Below are 20,882 nucleotides of genomic sequence, written 5' to 3' on the forward strand. Positions count from 1 at the left end.
CAAAGACAACACCTGCACACAACACTGGATCACGTTCTGTTTTCTCAGAGCCTAGCTCTGTGGAGAAAAAAAATCAAAACAACTTTGGAAACAAGAGAGAAGACAGAGTATGTACACTGAAGAGGTAAAGTGAAAGCTATTGTAATGATGAGCGCTGCACAGTAATAACATAGTCTGAGTAATATTAGCCTGTTGCTTCGCACAAAGAAGTAACTCCAGCAGGTGTTAGCATCTGGGTGAAGAGAGGAGTAAAGTTTGAAGAAATCAATAATGTGCATTTCTTCATTGATTTAGTCTATTGTCATTTTCCCGGTAAAAACTGTGTCTGGTGGCAGACAGATGAAAGCAAGTTTTATGGGCAATGCTTTAGACACGGAGTCAAATTCTATAGCTATTACACTGTGCAATCAACACTTACTTTATAATGATAAGTTAAAGCAAATAGGTTGTCTATTTGCCCGTTTAGAAGTGGTTTAATTTTCCATGTCTGTTATCCATATTGTAGCAATTGCAACAAATATTGCCACAAATTCCTGGCAATAAAGTGCTCTAATTAAAATCATATTAAACAATGCAACAAAGAGTGTAAAAATCACATGGGTATATTTGCTAACACATATAAGCATGTTAACTGGTCCTATAGATATATACTGGTGTATATGTAGGTGTAATAAAATGATGAGTGCACACCTTAGACCAAAGATGATTTAAGTGGTAGGGTGTGAGGTGTTGGATGGGCCCATATAGCCAACTTCAAATCCAAAAATCTGAATTCATAATGTTTCTATTACAGCAAAAGATTTCCCTATTCAGCAGTGACCAAAGGATGAATCCTAATCTCATCTAGCCTGTTACATTTTCCACAGTCTAATCAATAATAGTACCACTGGGTGAAACTGGTATGTCTATCTTAATTTCACATGACCTTTTCAGTTGAAGGAATTCTAGCTTCACACATTATGTGTCCTCATGAGAAATAACAAAATGTAACCTGAATTTCAGATCTATTCATAAAACAGATGATGTTTCACCTGTGGTTAATTACTGAAATCTGTCCTTCTCTCTCAAACATCCCAGTTCCTTCACAGAAAACTGCACCCGTGACCTACATATTTACTCCTCCAAACTGCAATTAACATAGAGTCAGTTTCTGTGCACTTCTCAGATCTGCCAATAATAATTAACCAGGTTATCAGCCCTTGGACTCCACATGTCGAGTTCTTTTATCTCATCAGTGAATACCTAATAGCATATTAGAATTCAAAAAAAAGAAAAAATGAAAACGGTCCAACATAAATGTGCGTGGATCCAGTAAATGTTGCGCACACTGAGCCTCAGACATCAATACTTGGATTTGATTTGCACTTTGGAACAGAGTCAGAATGAAAATGGATGTTTATACAGTGCATTAGGCAGGAAGAGCAAAAGTAAGGAAAATGTCACAGCCGGGCTGAATCCTCATATGTCCAAAACATTACATGAACTGGAAAATAAAAACAGCCTTGTTTTGAGCTTGATGACAGTGCATTTTGAGATTATCCAAAGGGATTCTGAAAAGGGCTACGAGGATCCAAGAGGTTAAAGAGTTTTATCAACTGATAAGGAAGCATGTGGAATATGAGCTATAAGGTTTTTCTTTGTAGGAAAGAGTAGGTTGAAATGGGGTTTAGCATTATGTGACACCACTCTAAATGACTGTACAAATTCTCAGATCTTAGAAACACCCAAAATTCAAGAAAAAATCTCACCATGCTGCATCCCAGTACCAGATAAGTGACAGTAACAGAAACATGTTGTTTCATTCATTACACTTTTTTCTGTCTTTAGTCACACTGGCAGAGACATCACACAGCATGAAGCTGCTAACAGTCCATCTAAGGACGCAGCCCAGAGACAGTGTGAGTTCAACCCACACTGATGGGAAACTGTGATCGTCCTCATTCCTGAACAGGCCACATAGACGCAAAGACTCCACAACAGATGCATGTATGCACAATGATAGACACACAGGTCAAGCAGCTGTAACAGCCAGAGGTATGTTCACTTTCACTGCAGCCATTCTGCCCAAGACTGTAATGCACACACATACACACACAAAGAAATGCACACACTTCCCTTCGGCTTAACTCTTCACGGCTGAGCGCAGGCAGGGGGTTGGGGGCTGCGGCCCTTGGGCAGGACCATTTCTCCCTGTGTTTGCACATTTCATAGTCATTGAACCTGCAGCTAAAAATAGAAAGCTAAAAACCTAGCACACTACCACACGCTGCAAACACCAAGAAGATATATACTCTATTAAATGTGCTATAGGCTGTTTACTGAGGCACTGAATTAAGGGAAACAAACACCCAGTGCCTTGGGATCAATAAATAATTTCCTTTCTAATACTTTCTCGTCAGACCGAGGGTGTTTTCGATGATACCAGCAAATATAATCTTCCAAAAAATGTGCGTCTGCTTAGAAGGGTGAGAATAGCGAAAACACACCAGCCAAAGATGCCACTAAAGGACAGAAAACATTTATCTGTTCAAGAATGATGTGTGTCATACCGTCTAATAAAGGTGATGTGATTTAGATTTTGAAAAACACCTTCTTATGTGGTGAACAGTCCTACCCTGTACAGTACATAGACTACACATATACACAAAATAATATGCAGCCTTCAGGAATGTACTGTTCATGTTCCCTTTTGCCTGCCCCATTCAAAAATTTCCTGGGGGAGTCACACACACTCATGCCCACACAAGCCAGCCAGATTTGAAGTAAGAGAGAGCAATGAGCTCTCTCTTGTGGCCATTAAACTGCACTACAACATTACTTAACAGAGGATCCAGAGTGAATCAGCAGTATCCTTCCAGGCTCCAGCTCCTTTTTTACACTCATTCATTTTACATTCATTCATTCATGACAATACATGTAATATATCTGCTAAAATTATCCTCTTGGTTTCACAGGAGGTTGTTTACAGAGGCCCTTTGTGGTGACTGTCATTGCTGCTGCATTCATTTTATGTAAGAGTTAAAAGGAATGATGTAGGTATCTTGGTGGGCCAGTGGTGTAAGATGCATGCAATGTAGCCATGACTGGCCTTGTTTGATTCCACTCAGAAACCACGATAAAAGGCAAACAATAATCCTCAAAGAGATCTAAAGTAATGATGGCACATGCTGCAATATTGATGTGGCACAAATGACCTGTCATAGGTATCATATTGCCTTGGTGTTTCTCTCCTTCACCTGAACTGAGGTGAACCAAACCACTCATTAAAGACTCATTGTCAGAGGAGTGGAGTGTTCCTCAGAACATCCCAGTCTGGACCCAGTCCAGCTTCAGCATGCAGGCATCAATAAAGATATGATCTAATACACTCCAGAGCAAATCATTTGTCGCAGCTGGGAGCAACGCAAGTGTGATGGGCTGTGGTGACAGATATTACAATGTATTTGTAGGTCAATGAATAATGTATGTCATGACAGGTGAATAAACTATATATTAATATGCACATGAATCTCCTTGTATTATTTTGAGTCAGGATAACATTAAGTGCACGTTTCTGATCTTCCCTTTAGTCATGTTTCTACACCACAGATGCTTATTGTAATACATCTAAATCCAATTAATAATTCATATGCATTGTTTTGGGGGGGTTACCTCTTCGAATAGAGCTGCTCGAAATGGTAAAAAAGAAAAATCATATTGCAATTAGTTTAACAAATATTGTAACTGTGATATGATTCATATTTTGCATCACATTTTTCATTTTCACTGAGAAAAACAGGATGATATGACATTTCAGACACAAATGTTCTTTCATCTGGAGAACATGACTTGTAGGCCAGGGCGTCTCTGCACCACTACAGTACTTCATTATTATGCTGTTTTGTCACACATTTCTCTCGTATCAAGAAATTGCACTTGGCCATATTGTGATTTTGATAATATTTCAGTCAACTATGCAGCCCTACCTTGGCAGCTCTAAATGCAATGGCTTTTGAGCCAGATCTCCAAAATTAAAAGTTTCCAGGGCATTTTGGTGTGATTTATTTGGCGGCCAATGAGAATGAAAGGGGAGCGCCTACATTCACATGCTCCAACACAGGCTGCACGTGGTGAATTACATTTTAATGAGCTTCTAATTTTAGTGCGCGCGCCAGTAATAATAATAGACTTGATGAATATTTATGGTCCTTGTTTGAAGTTCAGAGACATGAAGATGAGCAGGGAAATACAGTGGAAATCCAAAATGTGGGGATACATAGAAATGGCTGATGTCTGTCAGACCCACATCCCCCTCAGCCTCTGAAGACCTAAATAAACGGGTTAAGAAATTTGAACAGGCATGACGCGCGCTCACAGCCACAACATACAGTCACAGTGATTTTTGGAAGCAAAATTAAATGTCTGTAAAACACTGCGATGAAAACATTAAATTGACTCATGTGCCCTATTTTCAAAAGGGCGTATGCGACTGACATCGTCTTCTGGAAGAAATTACAGCAGTGCATATTATCCCATAGAGCTGAAATGGTCACATTTCTGACAAACAAAATGACCGGTGGAAAAAAAAAAACGCGATGCAGTCAGTCATGCTCACTCAGCTTACCCATGGTGCAGCTGAGGGGAAAACACTGTGCCCGTGCTGTGCAGAAAGATCGCCGTGTGTAAGTCCTGATAATGTGGCGACGACTGTCCGCAGCTCCTGCTCCTGAAAATGAAGAAACTGCCGACCTTCAGCACCGCGGACAGCTCCGAGTCCAGACAACAGGCTGCTCGCCGCTCCGGACAGCGGCTGCAGCTGAAAACACCGTGAAGGTTACACCGGGGACTCAACTGGACACATCCGAGCCAATAACGCAGTCTTCCTCTCTCTTTCTATCAACAGAGCAATTACAGCATCCAAAGACGCCAAAGCGTTTAAAAGAAACCCGGAATCCGATCTGGAATCGCTGCTCTGGATCCATCAAACCGCGCAAACAATCCCGGAGTCAATGTCAGCGGGTCTACGGGGAGCAAACATGTGAGCCGAGCAATAACGCGTCAAATCACGTTACGTTTGCCACCACCGCTGTATTAGTTCATCTGTGACAGAGAGTCAGAGCTGTGAGTTGATGAGAGCTCATTACATATGCGGCGCGTCCCAGCTCTGATCCCACAGTCCAATAGACAAACAGAGGAAACTGACTGCCGCTGCTTTTTCTTCTGTTCCTGCGCGTTAACAAGCACACTTTGTCATTTCCCTCTCAGTCTGTGCTGTGAGCGTTTCTCTGGCTTCACTCAAACACAGACCACGGCTGCTGTCACCGTCGTCGTTATAGAGAGGCTGTGTCCCTTCATGTTGTCAGACAACTGCAGGACCGTGAAGTCATCACGGGGCCACAAGAGGTTACAAAATGCTATGCTGCGTTCACGTTCTGTGGGAATAACTGTCTTGTAGATGTGGGTTAAAACGACTTTAAATATTTAAAAGCTTCGACGATATGACTGAATTTTTCATAAGGTGATTTTAGTCTTTAAATCTCGAACAGGCGCACAGCGAGTCATACAATGATCATATCCAATTTGAAATGACGATGGGGGTATTGCCAAACCAAATCAAGCTTCCAATTTATCCTCTGAAAACAGCATTTTTAACTAAGCTTATTCCCATCATCTTTCACACATACAACATTTTGTCTAGTCTCAGAGAAAATACAGCTAACAATATAGCAATAGCACCCGGTAAAAGTCCACGTACAGCCAGTGTGGAAAATGCAGAGATGTGCATCTTTCTGCAAACATAAAAATGTCACGGAAAATGAATACTTAGTCATATGTTTTCAAGCTCAGCAGTATAGATGCTAATGATGTGTGCCACGACTTCCAGCACTTTGACCAGCTGAAAATTAATCTCTTCTGTGATTTTCAATGACATTTCAACTCATTATAACACATTTACTGATATTCAAGGGGTTTCTAACTTGCTGATAACACTTCATTGCTACAAAGATGTTGTAACATTACATACAGATCACAGGTCTTTACACTAACATAGCTACTACACTAGTTAATTCAGATTAAGACATGTTAAACACATTTTAATTAGGGATGCATTTATTGTATTTGTGCTAATATCTGATATTTTCCATCTCATTTTGGCTGATTGCTGGTATATGCACATATTGTTTTTCCACTGAGTGCAGTCTGTCCTGTAGTAGAATTGATTTACTACTATGCCTGCTTTCTTTGTGATGGTCCACTGGCAGATGAAAACATAAAATACAGTGCCTGATTCTCACTGTTCTCCACAAATGTGTTGTAATAATTGGGGTAACAGCTCATAAGATGGGTAGTTACATTTGTAGTGTTGAAGGAATGGGATTTGGCACCAGTGCTGACCAATCATTGCAAATACTTTTCTATCTGTTTCAGACACCTAAAAAAAAAAAAAAAAAGACATACTTGCACATAATCAAAAGCTCCATATTATCATGTTAACACCATATTAACATGCATCCTAATTTTGAAAATTTATTCTAAAAAAATAAAACTAAAAATAAAATAAAACAAAATAAAGTGAAACTTTAGAATACATTGTCCAACAGGTTACAGTATAATATGGAGTAAAAAGAGTCCATATGGTATCTTCTAATAATGGTAATGATTTCTATGGCGCTGTTTAGAGACTCCAATCTATTAAATTTACTACAACATGCTATTCACTAAAATGCTGTTTAAAACTGAAAGAGGACCCTATAAAGTACTGCAGTGCTTCCCCTTCAATTTTATAGCAGAAATGTTGAGGGGGCCAAGAAGCACATGTAACGTCTTCAAGAGTCGCTTTAATCACAAATGACTTCCTCCCCGGAGACTGTTGATTCCTCGGGCCCTTTTGAAGCCACATCAGAGGAAATGGTGGGGAGCTCCACCGCTACAAGCAGGGATTCTGAAAACTTCACAACACTGACACACAATTTATCTATATCAAAGGCATTTTATATTTCTACCCCCAAAATGTCACTCCGTACATGTATCTGCTGCAGAGGCTAAGCTACCTGGTACAATCAAGTAGCAGTGATTGTTATCAACATAGATATTATTATCAGATCTATTGTTCAGCTTGTTGTGATAAGACATAGTGATTCACTGTGACTATAAATGAGTTATAAATTCAGCTAAATGTGTTTACTGAGCAGAGCTGTTAGTCTTCAAGCCTACATTCCTTCACCAGCTGTTAAACTCTAAGTCCCTATATATCATATTCCAGTGTACCATAGCTGTGCTAGCTGCCCCAGACGTAGAGACTTGTAAATATTCAATGGCGTTTCACAGAACAAGATCTCTCTCGCCACGGCTGTCACCATCTGTGAGAGAGGGAAAGAGTAGACGGATGGAAAAAGGGCAGATTTCACCACCGCCACCTCTTTCACTGACACACAAGCTTTCAGACAAGCTGGTTGGGTATACCAAAATGTGGCCTGTTGTTCGTGGCAGAGTAATCAAAGCTTCTGTCCATCTGTGACTACGAGTATGAACACACAAAAAAATCTGCAATCAATATCACAGTACTCCTGGTTTGCTACTGTGGAAACTGTATCACAAATCTAACACACAACTGTGTTGTCTGTGTTTGCTAATAATGTGCACTTTGCATAAAACAAACTTACACCTACTTACTTCTGCAATCCTACCATCTACAAGAGCTCTGCTCTTCATCAGTATGCCCAGATACACATTTCAGTAAACTGTTCATCCACTTTAAAAGATGCAAGAGGAGATTTTTCTTTAGATAATTATATTTTTGTCATTTTATTTTGTAGTTACGACGGTGAAAAGTCTACCACTTTTGTCCACAAGGGCCTTTAAAATCATCATAATATGAAGGTTCCTTGTAGTAGTTTTAACCTGCACTTCAGCTCAATGGCATCTCCTCCTCACAAAACTGAAAGAGAATCTCTTCATCTGTCTCAACTAAAGGCCAAACTCTACCTTCACTGGCCCTTGCTGGCCCCTTACTAGGTCTAGTCAGCCTGGAAACACTAGACTCTATCACCAGATAAATAGGGAAACCTCTTTTTACAACCGAATGCCCTCGCCACTTCTTCTGGCTCTCCATTTCTCAGACTGACGCTGTCATCTGAACTTCTGTATTCTGCCATAAATGCTTACTCTGCTCCCCTGCTGAAGACAACTTTATGTATAAGCTATTTCTTGGATTTTCATCTCATTCTGAAGACACATCTGCAAAAATATTTGAAATATGGTAGTACTGTCAAGCACAGATAGTGGAGTGCTGACAAATGAGCCACATATAGTTCTCTGGACCTGGATCACATGTTTACCCTGGCATCTTCCTGTGAGGTTTGCAGCTGTATCTCAAATATTAAGTACCCTTACTTTATTAAGTGTTTACTCAATTAATTTTGGAGTAACCCTACATTAACCTCAGCGTCCACGCTCTTTAAAGAGAACTGACCTTGAGTGCCGGGAGGCCAGGGCACCACCAGGTAAATAGAGGGCATTGCCTCAGTGGCATATCCAAGGGTCTCTCTGCCAATGCCCTGACTGTCCATCGCCAGCCTGCTGCCACTGTTATTACTCAACACCATCTGTACAACAAGGTAACCGATCTCCCAGCTATTATCTACCAGTGAACAATAGCAGCCTGTACAACAGGGGTCTTGACAATGAAGGGAGCAGCAGGGCAGAGGTCTCTCCCTGTGGTTCAGCTACTAAGTTGTTTCGATCAAACCTGCTGGTACGTACTTCCCTCCAGTGTGGCCTGTAGACTGTAAGTTACTGTTTGGCAGGCAACAGCTATACACAAGCAGGTTAGAGATAAGACAACTATGAGAAATCTATGTTATACATGGACAAGGACAGTGATGTGACCCTTGTGATGTGTTCATCTGGTTGTCATTGTGATGCTATATTTGTTTAGTTAGTTGGTGACACAGATGTAATATAGATAATTCCCAAGGGTATTCAATACTGCATTTGGTCATTATAGTTTTCCCTCTCTGATCCATATTGATCTGCACTACATTACATTTAGCACTACATGTTAGTATTGAATTGGGATAGTTTGGATTGGGTGTGGGATTTCATATTGATCAAAATCCTTTCTTCCAATGATCTGGTTAGAAAAGCTACTTCCCTCAACTGCTTGTTGAAGTATTATGACAAAATCAGCAATGGGACAATAATCCAAATAAGCTCTACTGGTACATTATCACTATATATTTAAAATAAGGTACAATTTGAATGGCCATGTTATACATATTCTTAAGTAATATCCCAAGTAAATTAGTAGAAGAAGAAGCTTGAAGACTTCTGACACATTAAAAAGAAAAAAAGTCAAAATCTGTGCAGCAGAGGGCTAATTCCAAAAATGCAACACAGTGGTGTCTTTCATTACACCCTTCCTGCCCGGTAAACACCCAAGTGATTCAATCAAGTTATAGAAGCTTTTTCAAAAAAGTCTGAAGCCCAAACCCATACAGATGACATCATCATGGTTATTTAAAAAAAAAAAGTGTGACATAAAATGCATACATTATATTTTAATCAGCCGTGGTCCATTTCAGTGCTTTTCATAGCCTATATTTAATACACTACTCAGCTACTACTGTAACTGTGCCCCCCTTACAATCATGTCAGGCTGGGAATGACAACTAAGCAAAAGCTACTGGTTGCATAGCTACTCACTAACAAGGAATTAAATGTTAAATACTATTATGGGACCAATTACAAATCATACTACAAGTTCATGGGTTTTCTTGTGTGGCCCTCAATCATATGCTGTTTCCCTAAATCAGTCATCAAAACTGCTTTTCACAGTCTGAGTAGTAGTATTCCTTGTGATGGGTAAATTGCACTCACTAATGCGTAATACTGGTGAAATGCTTCTTTAATATGGGACAGTTTTATTCTTTGAGTCTTGTTTGAGCTTTATCCCTTTTGATCACAATCCAAGCTGTCATTGTATCTCTCTTAAGAAGCACTATATCAAGTTTTAAAATATTAAGTTTTATGATTGTTCGGTGTTATTTCAGCATAGCATGGTAGACTCACAGACAAGACTGATCAGGAGTTTTCTTGTTTGTTTTGTGTCACTGTTGGCTGCTGTATGTGCATATATACATATCACAGCAATTCATGAACAATGCTTGTGTTCAGACACAGTTCCAAGAAACGCAAAAAAGGATTTGCTAACCACTTTGTCCTCCTGTTGCAATTCCATGAGAGCAGGAATGCAGCAGAAAGAGAGAAAGAAAGAGGGAGTCAGAGGGGGGGGAGGGGGAAGAGAGCAGGAAAGATAGGGAGAGAGAGATTGTGAGTGGCATTAGTAGGTCCTGGTAGCACTGTCACATACTCCAACAGCAAAGGATTGGATGGCATCGCATAAAAACACTCAAGCTCATGATTCAAATTTAAGTAGTCTAATACTAAAAGCTTTGGCTTAGTCTGTGGGGAGGATTTTACAGAGGTTAGTTAGGCACTGGAGTGCCACATTATACAAAAGCAGCAATCAGGTTCCTTTATTGGAGAAGAGAAGGAGGAACAGTTCCCTCCAGTGGTGATATAGAATAACTGTAAGTTACAGTAAACATGAATAGGAAATCTACAGCTGTGAATCACAAGTGTGAAACACACCAGTGTGAGCAAAATTAGAATACAGACATGAAGCGAGCATTTGAGTGGGGTAGTCTTTGATAATCTGAAAAACATTAGTTGCCATTAGAGACACTGTTGGTTCAAGTCCCAGATTATGATTTCACTGCAATGTTTCATAACCTTGGATTTCAAATAGTAGCGTAGGGAGAGATGTGCCTGAGGGTGGGACATCTGCATGTGTATGTATGTGTGTGTTTTTGTGTGTCCTTATAAATGGAGAGCACCTAGCATGCAAGCCAGTGTTACCTTATTTGACCGCAGAGACACTCGTCCTCCGCACCGAGCACAGAATTTCGTTTGGCAATATGAACAGAGGTGGCCACAGCCATCGGCAAACTTGGTTTTGTGGCATATCCCGCAGGTTGGGGCTTCGCTCTTCTGGTCCTGAGCCTGCTTAGTCTCCTCCCCCATCTTCTTAACCTGGTCCTTATACGACTCAAACTGCTGGTGCAACTTCCTGTAAGTGAATGGGAAGGACAGAGGTTAGGACAAGAGAAATAAGGTTTGGTGACCTTCACAAAAGAAAGTTTGTATTTGATTTAATGTTCCTTTGTATCAGGACAAGTATAGCATGAAACAATGCCACATACCACAGTATTTATAGCCCAAGCTAATTTGCAATGCCCGTCCCTAGATGTACCTTCAAAATACACTTTTATCAGAATAACTTTGACTGAAGGACAAGGTACATAATGTTATTTTATCCAAAGAAATTGCTGTCTTTTACTTAAAATGTTGTAGTGAAACAACTACACACAAATTCATATATCTATGTGTGATTTTTGTGTATTAGTCTTAAGATAGATTATAAAATAATATCTATTTTTCTGTTATATTCTAACTGGCAGACAAATGCACATGTGTATGGCCAGTTGGATAACAATCTTTGTGCACCAGAACTGCTTTTCTTATTGCTAACAACCTACCACACTTGCACAACAAGGACACGCACAAGGCCGGGCTAGAGTAACCCGAGCAACAGCCCATTTGCCCTCTTTAGCACCTCTAGAGGAAATAAAACATTGTTTTATTTTTGCTGTTGTGGCAACATGAATATGAGTAGCATGACTGCTAAAGTTTAATTTAAATTTAATTGCCATATCGTGCAAACTTTCATTAATTTGTCATCAGCATACCTCCACATGGCACTAGAGGCCAAACAATACCAGATTTTTAGGGCTGATGCTGATAAAAAAAAAATATGGAGATATATTTTAATAATTTATATATATATTGTTTTAGAATCATAAATTGGCTAACTAGTTTAGAAAAAAAACACAAATATAACAACTTGAATAAAATTCATAAAATGCTACCTATAAAAAAAAAAAAAAAAAAGAATCCATTATATTCAGTAAAAAAAAAAATATTGTGCTAGGCCAATATTGGGCCAATACACTGGTCTGGCTCTATGTGACAGTGTTGCATCCAAACTTGGTACTGTTACTTTTGTTAGAGGGCTTCAGGTGAGGTCTTTTGAAGTTGTGGAAATGATTCATGATGAATGGTATAACTAATGGGATGCCCTGTGAATAAAAATCTCAACATATGTTGCCAAACAATGTCCAGTTTGTCACATTTCATCTCATCGCGCAATATTGCTTATATTATGCTATTGTATGAACCGATCTTAATCTATGCAGTGGGGTTCGTATTATGTTTTTGTCAGTTTAGAGCAAAAGCCCCTCAACATGTCTGGGAACGTCCCTGCTGCACAATAAGCTCCCAACTATAGACTGACTAAGTGATATAACCTCGGACGTGGGCAGTGTGTGAGGTTTTGAAAGGAAAAGCAGACACCATGAGCTCAGAAGCTTCAAAGCTGAGCTCCTCCTTTGATACCGCACCTCTCCCAAAACAGGGGGTGTAGGTATCAAATTTGCTTTGCAAGTTTAAGAACATCACTTAATTCCACTTTCTCAGGTTCCCCTGCGTTTAATGAATCATTTGCACCTGTGTTTCTATATCAGGACAGTTGTAAGGTGAGACACCCTGGAGCCATACAGTTAGATAATAATTTTGCTAACACACACAATTATTATTTCTCTTAGAAGAAATTATTGGTGGTCAGACACACTATGGCCACTGCCCATTAAGCACATGTCAGTGCAGTGTCTATTGTGTTACTGTTTGTGTCCTATAGATGGCACCTGATCTTATACAGTAGATCCTTAACTCCTAACAAGTCCTGAGAGGCCACTGAAAAAACCTGCATGGACTCTTCACATGCATTTTGTATGACACATGTCAATTGAGCGTCTCCTTGGAAACTAAACACTGGGCTGACTTCATAATATGGCGATTAGAATTGGTTTCGCCCCACATATCCCCTGCAACATTCATTAGCACTTGTGAATTATTGAGCAGCGCTATCCTTTTACCACATACAGCTCTGCGTTTGAGATAAACGTGCTTCCTTTACCCACAACCAGACCTTTAGAGCCCAAATGTGACGGCCACACACCACCTGAAGACTATCCGTGCCTGTGGTTGCGTGAGCGAGTCTCCATGCCATCTAAACATTAGATAGAGTGCCACTGGCGTGCCCGTCGTCGTACCCACTGAGGGATTAAAGGGCTAATTGTGTCACAGCCTTTGTGTGTTTACCAAGCAGAGATTAGTATGTAGCCTTGTTTAACAGATCCCACCAAATCTCATTTACTGACAGAGGGTCTGATAACAGAGTGATGAAGAGTGTGATACAAGAGGTAAAGCCACTGTCTCCGAGGATCAAGGGGAATAAGACTACAAACAATCATGTTTTATTCTCACTTAATCTCCCCTTACACTCAAACGTTTACAGGGACATGCGCTCTATCCTGGGACACTACATGGTCTAAGGGCCACAGCCCTATTGACAGACAAGGTCACTGAGACGAGCTGTAGCCTGTTAAAGATAACCAGTGATTACCTTTCCCTTCCTCTGTACGAGGTCACTTTTTCTAACGCTCACTTACCTCTTAAATAGAGGTTATAAAAACCATTTTCACAGGTAAAAGTTTACAGGTTTGACTGTAGTCTGCATTAAATGTGTTGATTCTAAGCTGCAAACTGAGACAATTTAGGTAAAGAGTGAGGTTGGAGGTTTTAAACACAATAAATTAGTTACCAAGTAAGCCATGCTGAAGAAAACAAAGAATAAACGTAGTGTAAGAATAGACTGAAGTGGCAGCAGGCAGCTGGTACACAGTGCCTACTCCAGAGGGTTTACTTATTCGGTCAAACACGGTCAAATGTAGGTGACACTGCTGACGAGTAATCATACGCTGCTCATTGTCCCATCCCATGCTAGCGTATCGGAGCTCTCTTACCTCTGGGCCGCACCGGAGCAGCTACACACAGCCAGTAACCCGAGCCTCTCTCTTGGACATATGACAGACCCGACATATCAACAGCGAGGGTGAACTACAAGCTCCCTACAAACTCCTGGAATCTACTTCTGCCGCAAACTGTCTGAGCTGAATTTTAACTCTTCTGTCACCCTTCATACGTACTAAAAGCATAAACATTACAGTGTATTAACTGCCTTATATGTGTTTTAATTGTATCCACTAAAAAGAAGCACCTTTCTCCAACAGACCTTTTTCAAGGCACCCACATTGACACGAAATGTAGGATAAACACAGGTGTTACCAATGATACTAATTAAGGTCCTGTTAAATTTAGTGTAGCAGAGCCTTTCTAGTGAGCCGACACACACAATAACAGCACCCAGACTCTGAACCGTGATTAGTATCAGTGGTAACACCTGTGCTTACCCTACTATTTCATGTCTAATTCTCCTCTGTGCTCTGGTTTAGTCTCTACAAACCTTTAATAAAATATCTGACTTTAGCTAAATAGCCACAGTACTATTTGCCTAATCTAGTTGCTAGCTTTGTCTATCTGCCAATTAGTGCCAAATATGTAGCATACAGTGAATTTATTATTTTTTTTAGCTAAAAATCATTTCTGCTGCAGCTAAAAATGATGATGAAGAGAACATTAATGACACTTAACCACATAAAGTAGCCTACCAAGCTAGCAAAATGAAGCTAAAACAGGCTAAATGCTCCATAGTGCTGCAGAGTTCAATGATAATTTTCTGTGGGTTTGTAGATGGAAGCAAACTTTTTGACACTACACAATACAACAAATTTGCAATGTATATTTGGTAAATTAAAACTTACTTCAAGTTGCTAAATTCAGTCCAGTTGTATCTTCTAAGTGTTGCTGTGGCCTCTACCCTTTACATTCCTTTAACAGTCATCTATATGGCACACATTATGACTTGTTAAAGCAGGAGAAGCACAGGTGCAGCTAATAATGTTAATGAAGTCTCAGTCCCACTGAAGTATCATACAAGTTAACTATCACGCACAATACCAGGGCCCTACAACTAGGCAAACAAAATATGATGCAACCCTCAGGCATTTTTCATGGCAACCTGTGTTTTACCTTACTATTCCCTTTCCGGCTGCCCTGAAAATGGTCTGTTCCTTCAAACTGAAACAATTAAAAATGATTAAATGCAGGTTGTGTTCTGTTTTAAGCAGTAATATAATATTTAACAACATTTTCTAACTCTTGACTTAAAGCTAACTTTACCTTCATTACCTAAACCCACAGCCATGACAAGTTTCTGGCCACCTGACAATTTGTAAATTTTCTGCTTCAACTTGGCCTCTAACCAAACTTTATCTTCTTTTGACAAACTTTTACGTGGCACACGTTGTTACGTGTTAAAGCAGGAGAGCACAGGTGCAGCTGATTACGTTAATGATGGCTCAGTTCCACTGAAGCACCAACCAGTTAGCTATCATGCACAATTCCAGCAACTAGCCAAACTCAACTTACTGACAACAGTTAGTTTTACAAACTAAAACTAACTTTGCAATACTCTTTCCCCTGTACTCTGCATCGTTAGCAAACCACAAATTAAAAGCTAGGTTCTCCTCTTTCCACGTCAGTTATTCGCAGGCACCATTGACATTACCTGTCTAGGGTTCAACTTAATATTTAGGCTAACAATTCATCAGTCCTTATATTTTCTTTTTTTAAAACACGTTAGAGTGGTTTAACTCTATAGACCATCATGCAGCACCTTTGTATAAGTAGCTCCAACTGAGGTCTGCAGTGATATTGGTTCTCCTCTAACCATATTGCATCAGTTAGGTCTAACCTACTTGGTTACATAGTTAATCTGGAAGCATCAGTAGCTTTGAGACTGGCGAATTATACTTGGAGTATAATTAACTGTTAAAAAAAAGTATTGCTCAACTCTATTTTGTGCCATATTCTCATTGTATAAAATGAATATCCCTAATCACAGCTGTAACATATACTTTATATCAGTGTTTTAATAAATATGTATGTAAATCTTTCTCAAGCCAGTCAAGCACGCATCACCCATTAATGGTGGACACTGGCTCTCTCTATCATATTCAAGTCCCAGGTTAGGCCTATTATTGTCCTTTTCATGTTTTTATAAGGCACATTTTATGTTTTCTATTTTTTTGTATTTCATGTATTTTATACATGATATTTTTATTGGATATTATTTAAATATAATATGTGAATCAATGTTTTATTTTAAGTATTTTATGTATTTAGGGATGAAACAAACTCCATTGATACGTGTGTATGTATTTTATGGGTATTCTGTGTTGACACGGTGCAAACATTTGCAAATGTCTAATATCTTTCTAATGCATTTCTCTTGTGTTGTTCTTTCACATAACTAAGTAGAAGCGTAAAGAAAACATAGAGGGGGTTCCTGATATATTTTCTATCTTGTGAGGTAAACCTGACTGAGAAAAATTGAGAACCTGTGCTTTATATGATGGTCCTGATCATGGCTAATGAATACACAAACATATATGTGTTGAGTTGAGTATTTGGTTAATGGTACCACTTGACAAGGCATTGCCATTATGTCATTTATAAAGAGTCAAGCATGGCACACTTCTCCCACACCACCACTCCCTCTCCTCGTACGCTTCAGCAAACACACTGAGAAGTTGTGCAACATCGTCTAATATCCACTAGGGTCAAACATACTGTGCGTCCAGCTGCTGGGGTCACCACTGTATGTTTGTGCCTGCTGAGAGGAGATCAAAAGGGGTCTGTACTATTACTTACGCGTCTGGCTCTGGCTCCTTGTCATTTTGGGACTTTTGCTGGGGCTGAAGGACGTTATTTACCAGCTCAGTGATCCCACTAAACCACCTGTTCAAATAAGCAAAGTATGACTGGAACATCGCAGTGAGTCATCATGGGAGAAAACAATCTGTCCTGAAAGCGTTTTTTTTTTTTTTCTTTCTTTCTTTTTAAGGAGGCAGGTCAGATTGTAAGAAGTGAACAATAGCAGGGACATTCACTACAACCAGCGCAGAGAAGAGGAGAAGGCCAGGACACGGGCAGAGCGGCGATTAGTGGAACATTGACAACCAGACACAGTGTCAGAGAAGTACAGACAGAATGATAGAAGAAGAAAGAAGAAAGAAAAATGATACAGACAGGCGTACAGTAGAGGGAAGGAGAGAAGAAGCAGGAAAGCTCTACAGCCAATGGAAATGAGAGCTGCATCAAACGCTCAGCTGAGGGTAACAGGAGTCATTTATTCCAGCCTGGTGGTGCAGTAGGGGTCAGGTTATCAGACTGGTTAGACCTACAGGTGGATTTAGTCAAAATGCAGCTACAGTGGAGCAGGGCAGTGCATCTAGTCCACAGTTGAGATTGAACTACGAGGCTGCACAAGCCAATCAGAGTGCAGATGACACACTGGATGAGAATGGGCAGCCAGTTAGAGACCAGGGACAAGGGGTGGAAAAGGTTTGGGGGGCCCAGCTATAACAAAGCTGGTAGAAAGGAAAAGCTGTTGTCACTGATGTCATGGAAGTCGGCTGTTTATTTTCCAGCACGGAACTCAACAATCAGGTCAATGCTGTTCATTCAAAGCTTATTAAAAAAAATAATAAAATGTCAACACTGTGTATTCACAGCGGCTTTCCATGACATTAGTGACATTTCTTTCATTTTCCTCCCAGACAAAGAGGAGAAAGCCACATGAAGCACACAGCACCGACTGACAGGAAGAAGTGTCAAAGCCTAGAGCACTCTGGGTAATGCAGTTTACTTACTGTGCCGGCTGAGGCTTTGGTTCTTCTTTGATCCTAAAACATAAAAAAATAAAAAGGTGTGCACAGCTCAGTGCATACAGAACACAAAGAGATGAGGAAAACAAGCTTAAAGACACAAAATACTGACACAACTCATATCACTAAAGATGTGTATGACAAATAATACTTCAACTGAATAATATTCAGGATATTATAGATGATGCTTTGATGAACATGGTGATGGTGATGAGGTATAAACAACATGAAAAAAATGAACACTCAGAATGACTTTAAAGATGACAACAAATTAAGTGACATGGACCAACGTAAACTTAAAAGTAATCGCTTCATGTGAGTAACACCCTCTCTCATACTGTATGCACTAGCATGGACAAACATCATTTTTTATGGGGCGTTCTACAACAAGAGGGTGGATCCAAAGTGCCAGTCCACCTCCCTACTGCAAGTTTTTATTCAACACTAAGAGAAATTCATAATTAATAGGGACCTCCATCACCATGAGCCCACTGGTTCCCAGAAATACAGCCACGCACAAGTTCAGAGTAACCAGCGAGCAGAGCAGTCCAGCTGAGTGACATTTGAGCGCTGCCTTGAATTGCACACTGAGCTGAAGATCAGAAGGTGAGGATGGAGGCAGTAGCTGGGTAAAGTTCAACTAAACCAACACACATGCTTGATTAGATTCCATTATGACTGACACCAAGGCCATTAACGTATCAGCTAAACAGCTAGCTGCAGTAAACACTGTGTAAAAGTCACCATCATTTAAATAAAGGATCAGCTCAACTAGATTAAAAAAATAAGCACTGAAACAAAGATGTTGACTGATGTGAGTTTTTCATTGGTCAATGCCAATATTTAGAGAGCAGAGCAACTGATGGCCAATATATTATGCTGATACTAAAACAAAGAAAAGTCATGTATACTTCTATTATTCTATGCACTCTGTGATCTAATATACATTGCTATCTTAGCCACTACTACATGTTTTTTTTAGATTGAATTTCTATGAATTAATGATACAAAGAAATACACTGGATTATGCTATAGGGCTTCGAGTGGGGCACAGTATGTTATTTATACATTATAGCATAATATAGACCTATATTTAACATAAGTCAGTGACAGTTTTTGACTAGATTTGTTGTCATTTAGAATGGGATAAATTTATTTGGAAATTTAGGCAAACATTCATAGCAGAGTGCATGAGAGCAGGCGCACTGACAAGGCTGCCTGCAGATGTGACTGCGGACAAGTTTTATTGGTCTTGTGAGTGCAGGCATCAGCGGACGCTGGCGATCTCAAAATGCCAGATAATCAGCCAACCAAATCTATCACTATGGGCAAATTACATTTTAAAATTTTAACAGCAACATGTCCTCTCCTCAAGCGATGTCCTGTTTACACCGGACAATCTGCAGATCTCAGTGCTGACAACTTCCAGTGGAACTACTTTATACAGAAGAAACTGCTCCTCTGAAAACTGTTTGTGTTTCTCTGGACACTGTCAATATGCAGTCCTCTGAGCACCACAAGCAAAATTCAATCCACCTCTACTGAATTGGCGTAGCAGAAGAAATCTTAAACGCTGTGCAAATAAAACCAAAACCGTCTAGTTGGCAAGATACCACGAGTGAAAGTGAGAACATGTCTTTTTTGCCTTAGGTGAACTGATCCTTTAAAATAAAGTCATCGAAAAACAAGATTCAAAATAGGTTATGCACTTGATCGTATTTTGATTTGATTTAAAAATGGAAGCAGTTTAAGGGCTATATAAACTGATACATGTGAAGGGCATAGATTTTTATCTACAAATTATATTTAATCGACTTCTGCATACTTTAACAACGTCAGATAACACTATGTAGCTTGTGCATTTCATTCTAAACTCTATAGTTATCATATATACTGTTGAAGCACACTAAATCAGAGCCAAAAAGCCAGAAAAAGACAAATTTCTTTGTCTGTTTCTCACAGCACCACATTGGCTCAGAGACATACAGAAGTAGGAGTTAATTGTTAAAACCCGTCATACACAGCGTCACTAAACACGCAGCATCTTTATTTTATACATTCCTTACATGGAATTATCTTTAGAAGTTGAAATAGGTGTGCTTAAAATAACCTGGACAGCACAACAAGCACCCAAACACACACACACACACTCACACACCCACGTACACAACCACCACATGACTGTCTCAGCCGCTCTCTCCTGGTTTAGTCGCAGATGTCACCATAAGCAGCACAGAGACCAGTTTCAGCCGAGAACCACACGTCAGAGCTTCACACACCTCATCGCCACTTATGTAAAGTACATCATCAGCTTTATATAGCTGTGTGAAATGGAATGTGTTAATTGGATTTTGTCTGTTTGTGACCGAGTCACAGAAACATTTACCAATCGCACTGAGCGATCTGATACTGAACTCATACCAGCACAAGCAGGTTTTGTATTAAATGTGCAGCTAATGATTATTTTCAATATTTATTTATCTATTCGTTCCTTTTAATTAATCAGTTGATTGCTAAAAAACATAGTAAAAAATGCATATTACAGTTTTCCACGGTGACATCCTCATATTGCCAGTTTTATCCAGATAATAGTCCAAAACCCAATGATATTAAAATTACAATGATAAAAAAAAAACACAGTAGCACTGCAACAATTAATTAGCTGTCAACTATTAAATTAATCACCAACTAGTTTCGTCTCGTTTTTCAAGAAGAAATTCTCTGACTTTAGCTTCTTAAATGTGAATATGTTTTGGTCCTTCCTCATCTATGACAGTAAACTGAATATCTTTGGGTTGTGAGTAAATCAAGACATTTGAGGACGTCATGTTGGGCTTTGGGAAACACTTATTAACACTTTTTACCATTTTTGTGACATTTTAGAGACCAAACAACTAGTCGATCAATTGAGAAAATAAGTAACAGATTAACTGATTATTTTTTTGTAGCCCTAAAACACAGAGAAGCAGCAATGTTTCACATGAGAAGCTGAAAGCACCAAAGTGAACCCAACTTATTTGACTTTTTTCTCCAGAACTTAGAGGAACTGAAAACCCTCTGGAACCTTCAAAACATGTGACACTAAAACCCGCC

General features: G+C 39.6%; 1 protein-coding gene across 29 annotated transcripts in view; it reads right to left on the minus strand.

The window, feature by feature from the left end:
• Positions 1–20,882, minus strand: part of rims2a (regulating synaptic membrane exocytosis 2a) — a 183,707-nt gene that overhangs the window by 131,669 nt on the left and 31,156 nt on the right. For 24 of the 29 annotated variants that reach the window (XM_084726049.1, XM_084726075.1, XM_084726046.1 and 21 more), the window contains exons 3-5: positions 17,775–17,807; positions 16,774–16,860; positions 10,900–11,110 (exon numbers count right to left, since the gene is read on the minus strand). In XM_084726049.1, coding sequence (XP_084582175.1) covers positions 10,900–11,110; positions 16,774–16,860; positions 17,775–17,807 — 331 coding nt within the window. The remainder of the gene's footprint in view (positions 1–10,899; positions 11,111–16,773; positions 16,861–17,774; positions 17,808–20,882) is intronic. The other 5 variants (XM_084726060.1, XM_084726056.1, XM_084726068.1 and 2 more) reach the window with 1 other exon arrangement.

The sequence above is a fragment of the Lutjanus erythropterus genome, chromosome 9, assembly GCF_056507025.1.
Source record: "Lutjanus erythropterus isolate fLutEry1 chromosome 9, fLutEry1.hap2, whole genome shotgun sequence".
NCBI classification, from domain to species: Eukaryota; Metazoa; Chordata; class Actinopteri; order Lutjaniformes; family Lutjanidae; genus Lutjanus; species Lutjanus erythropterus.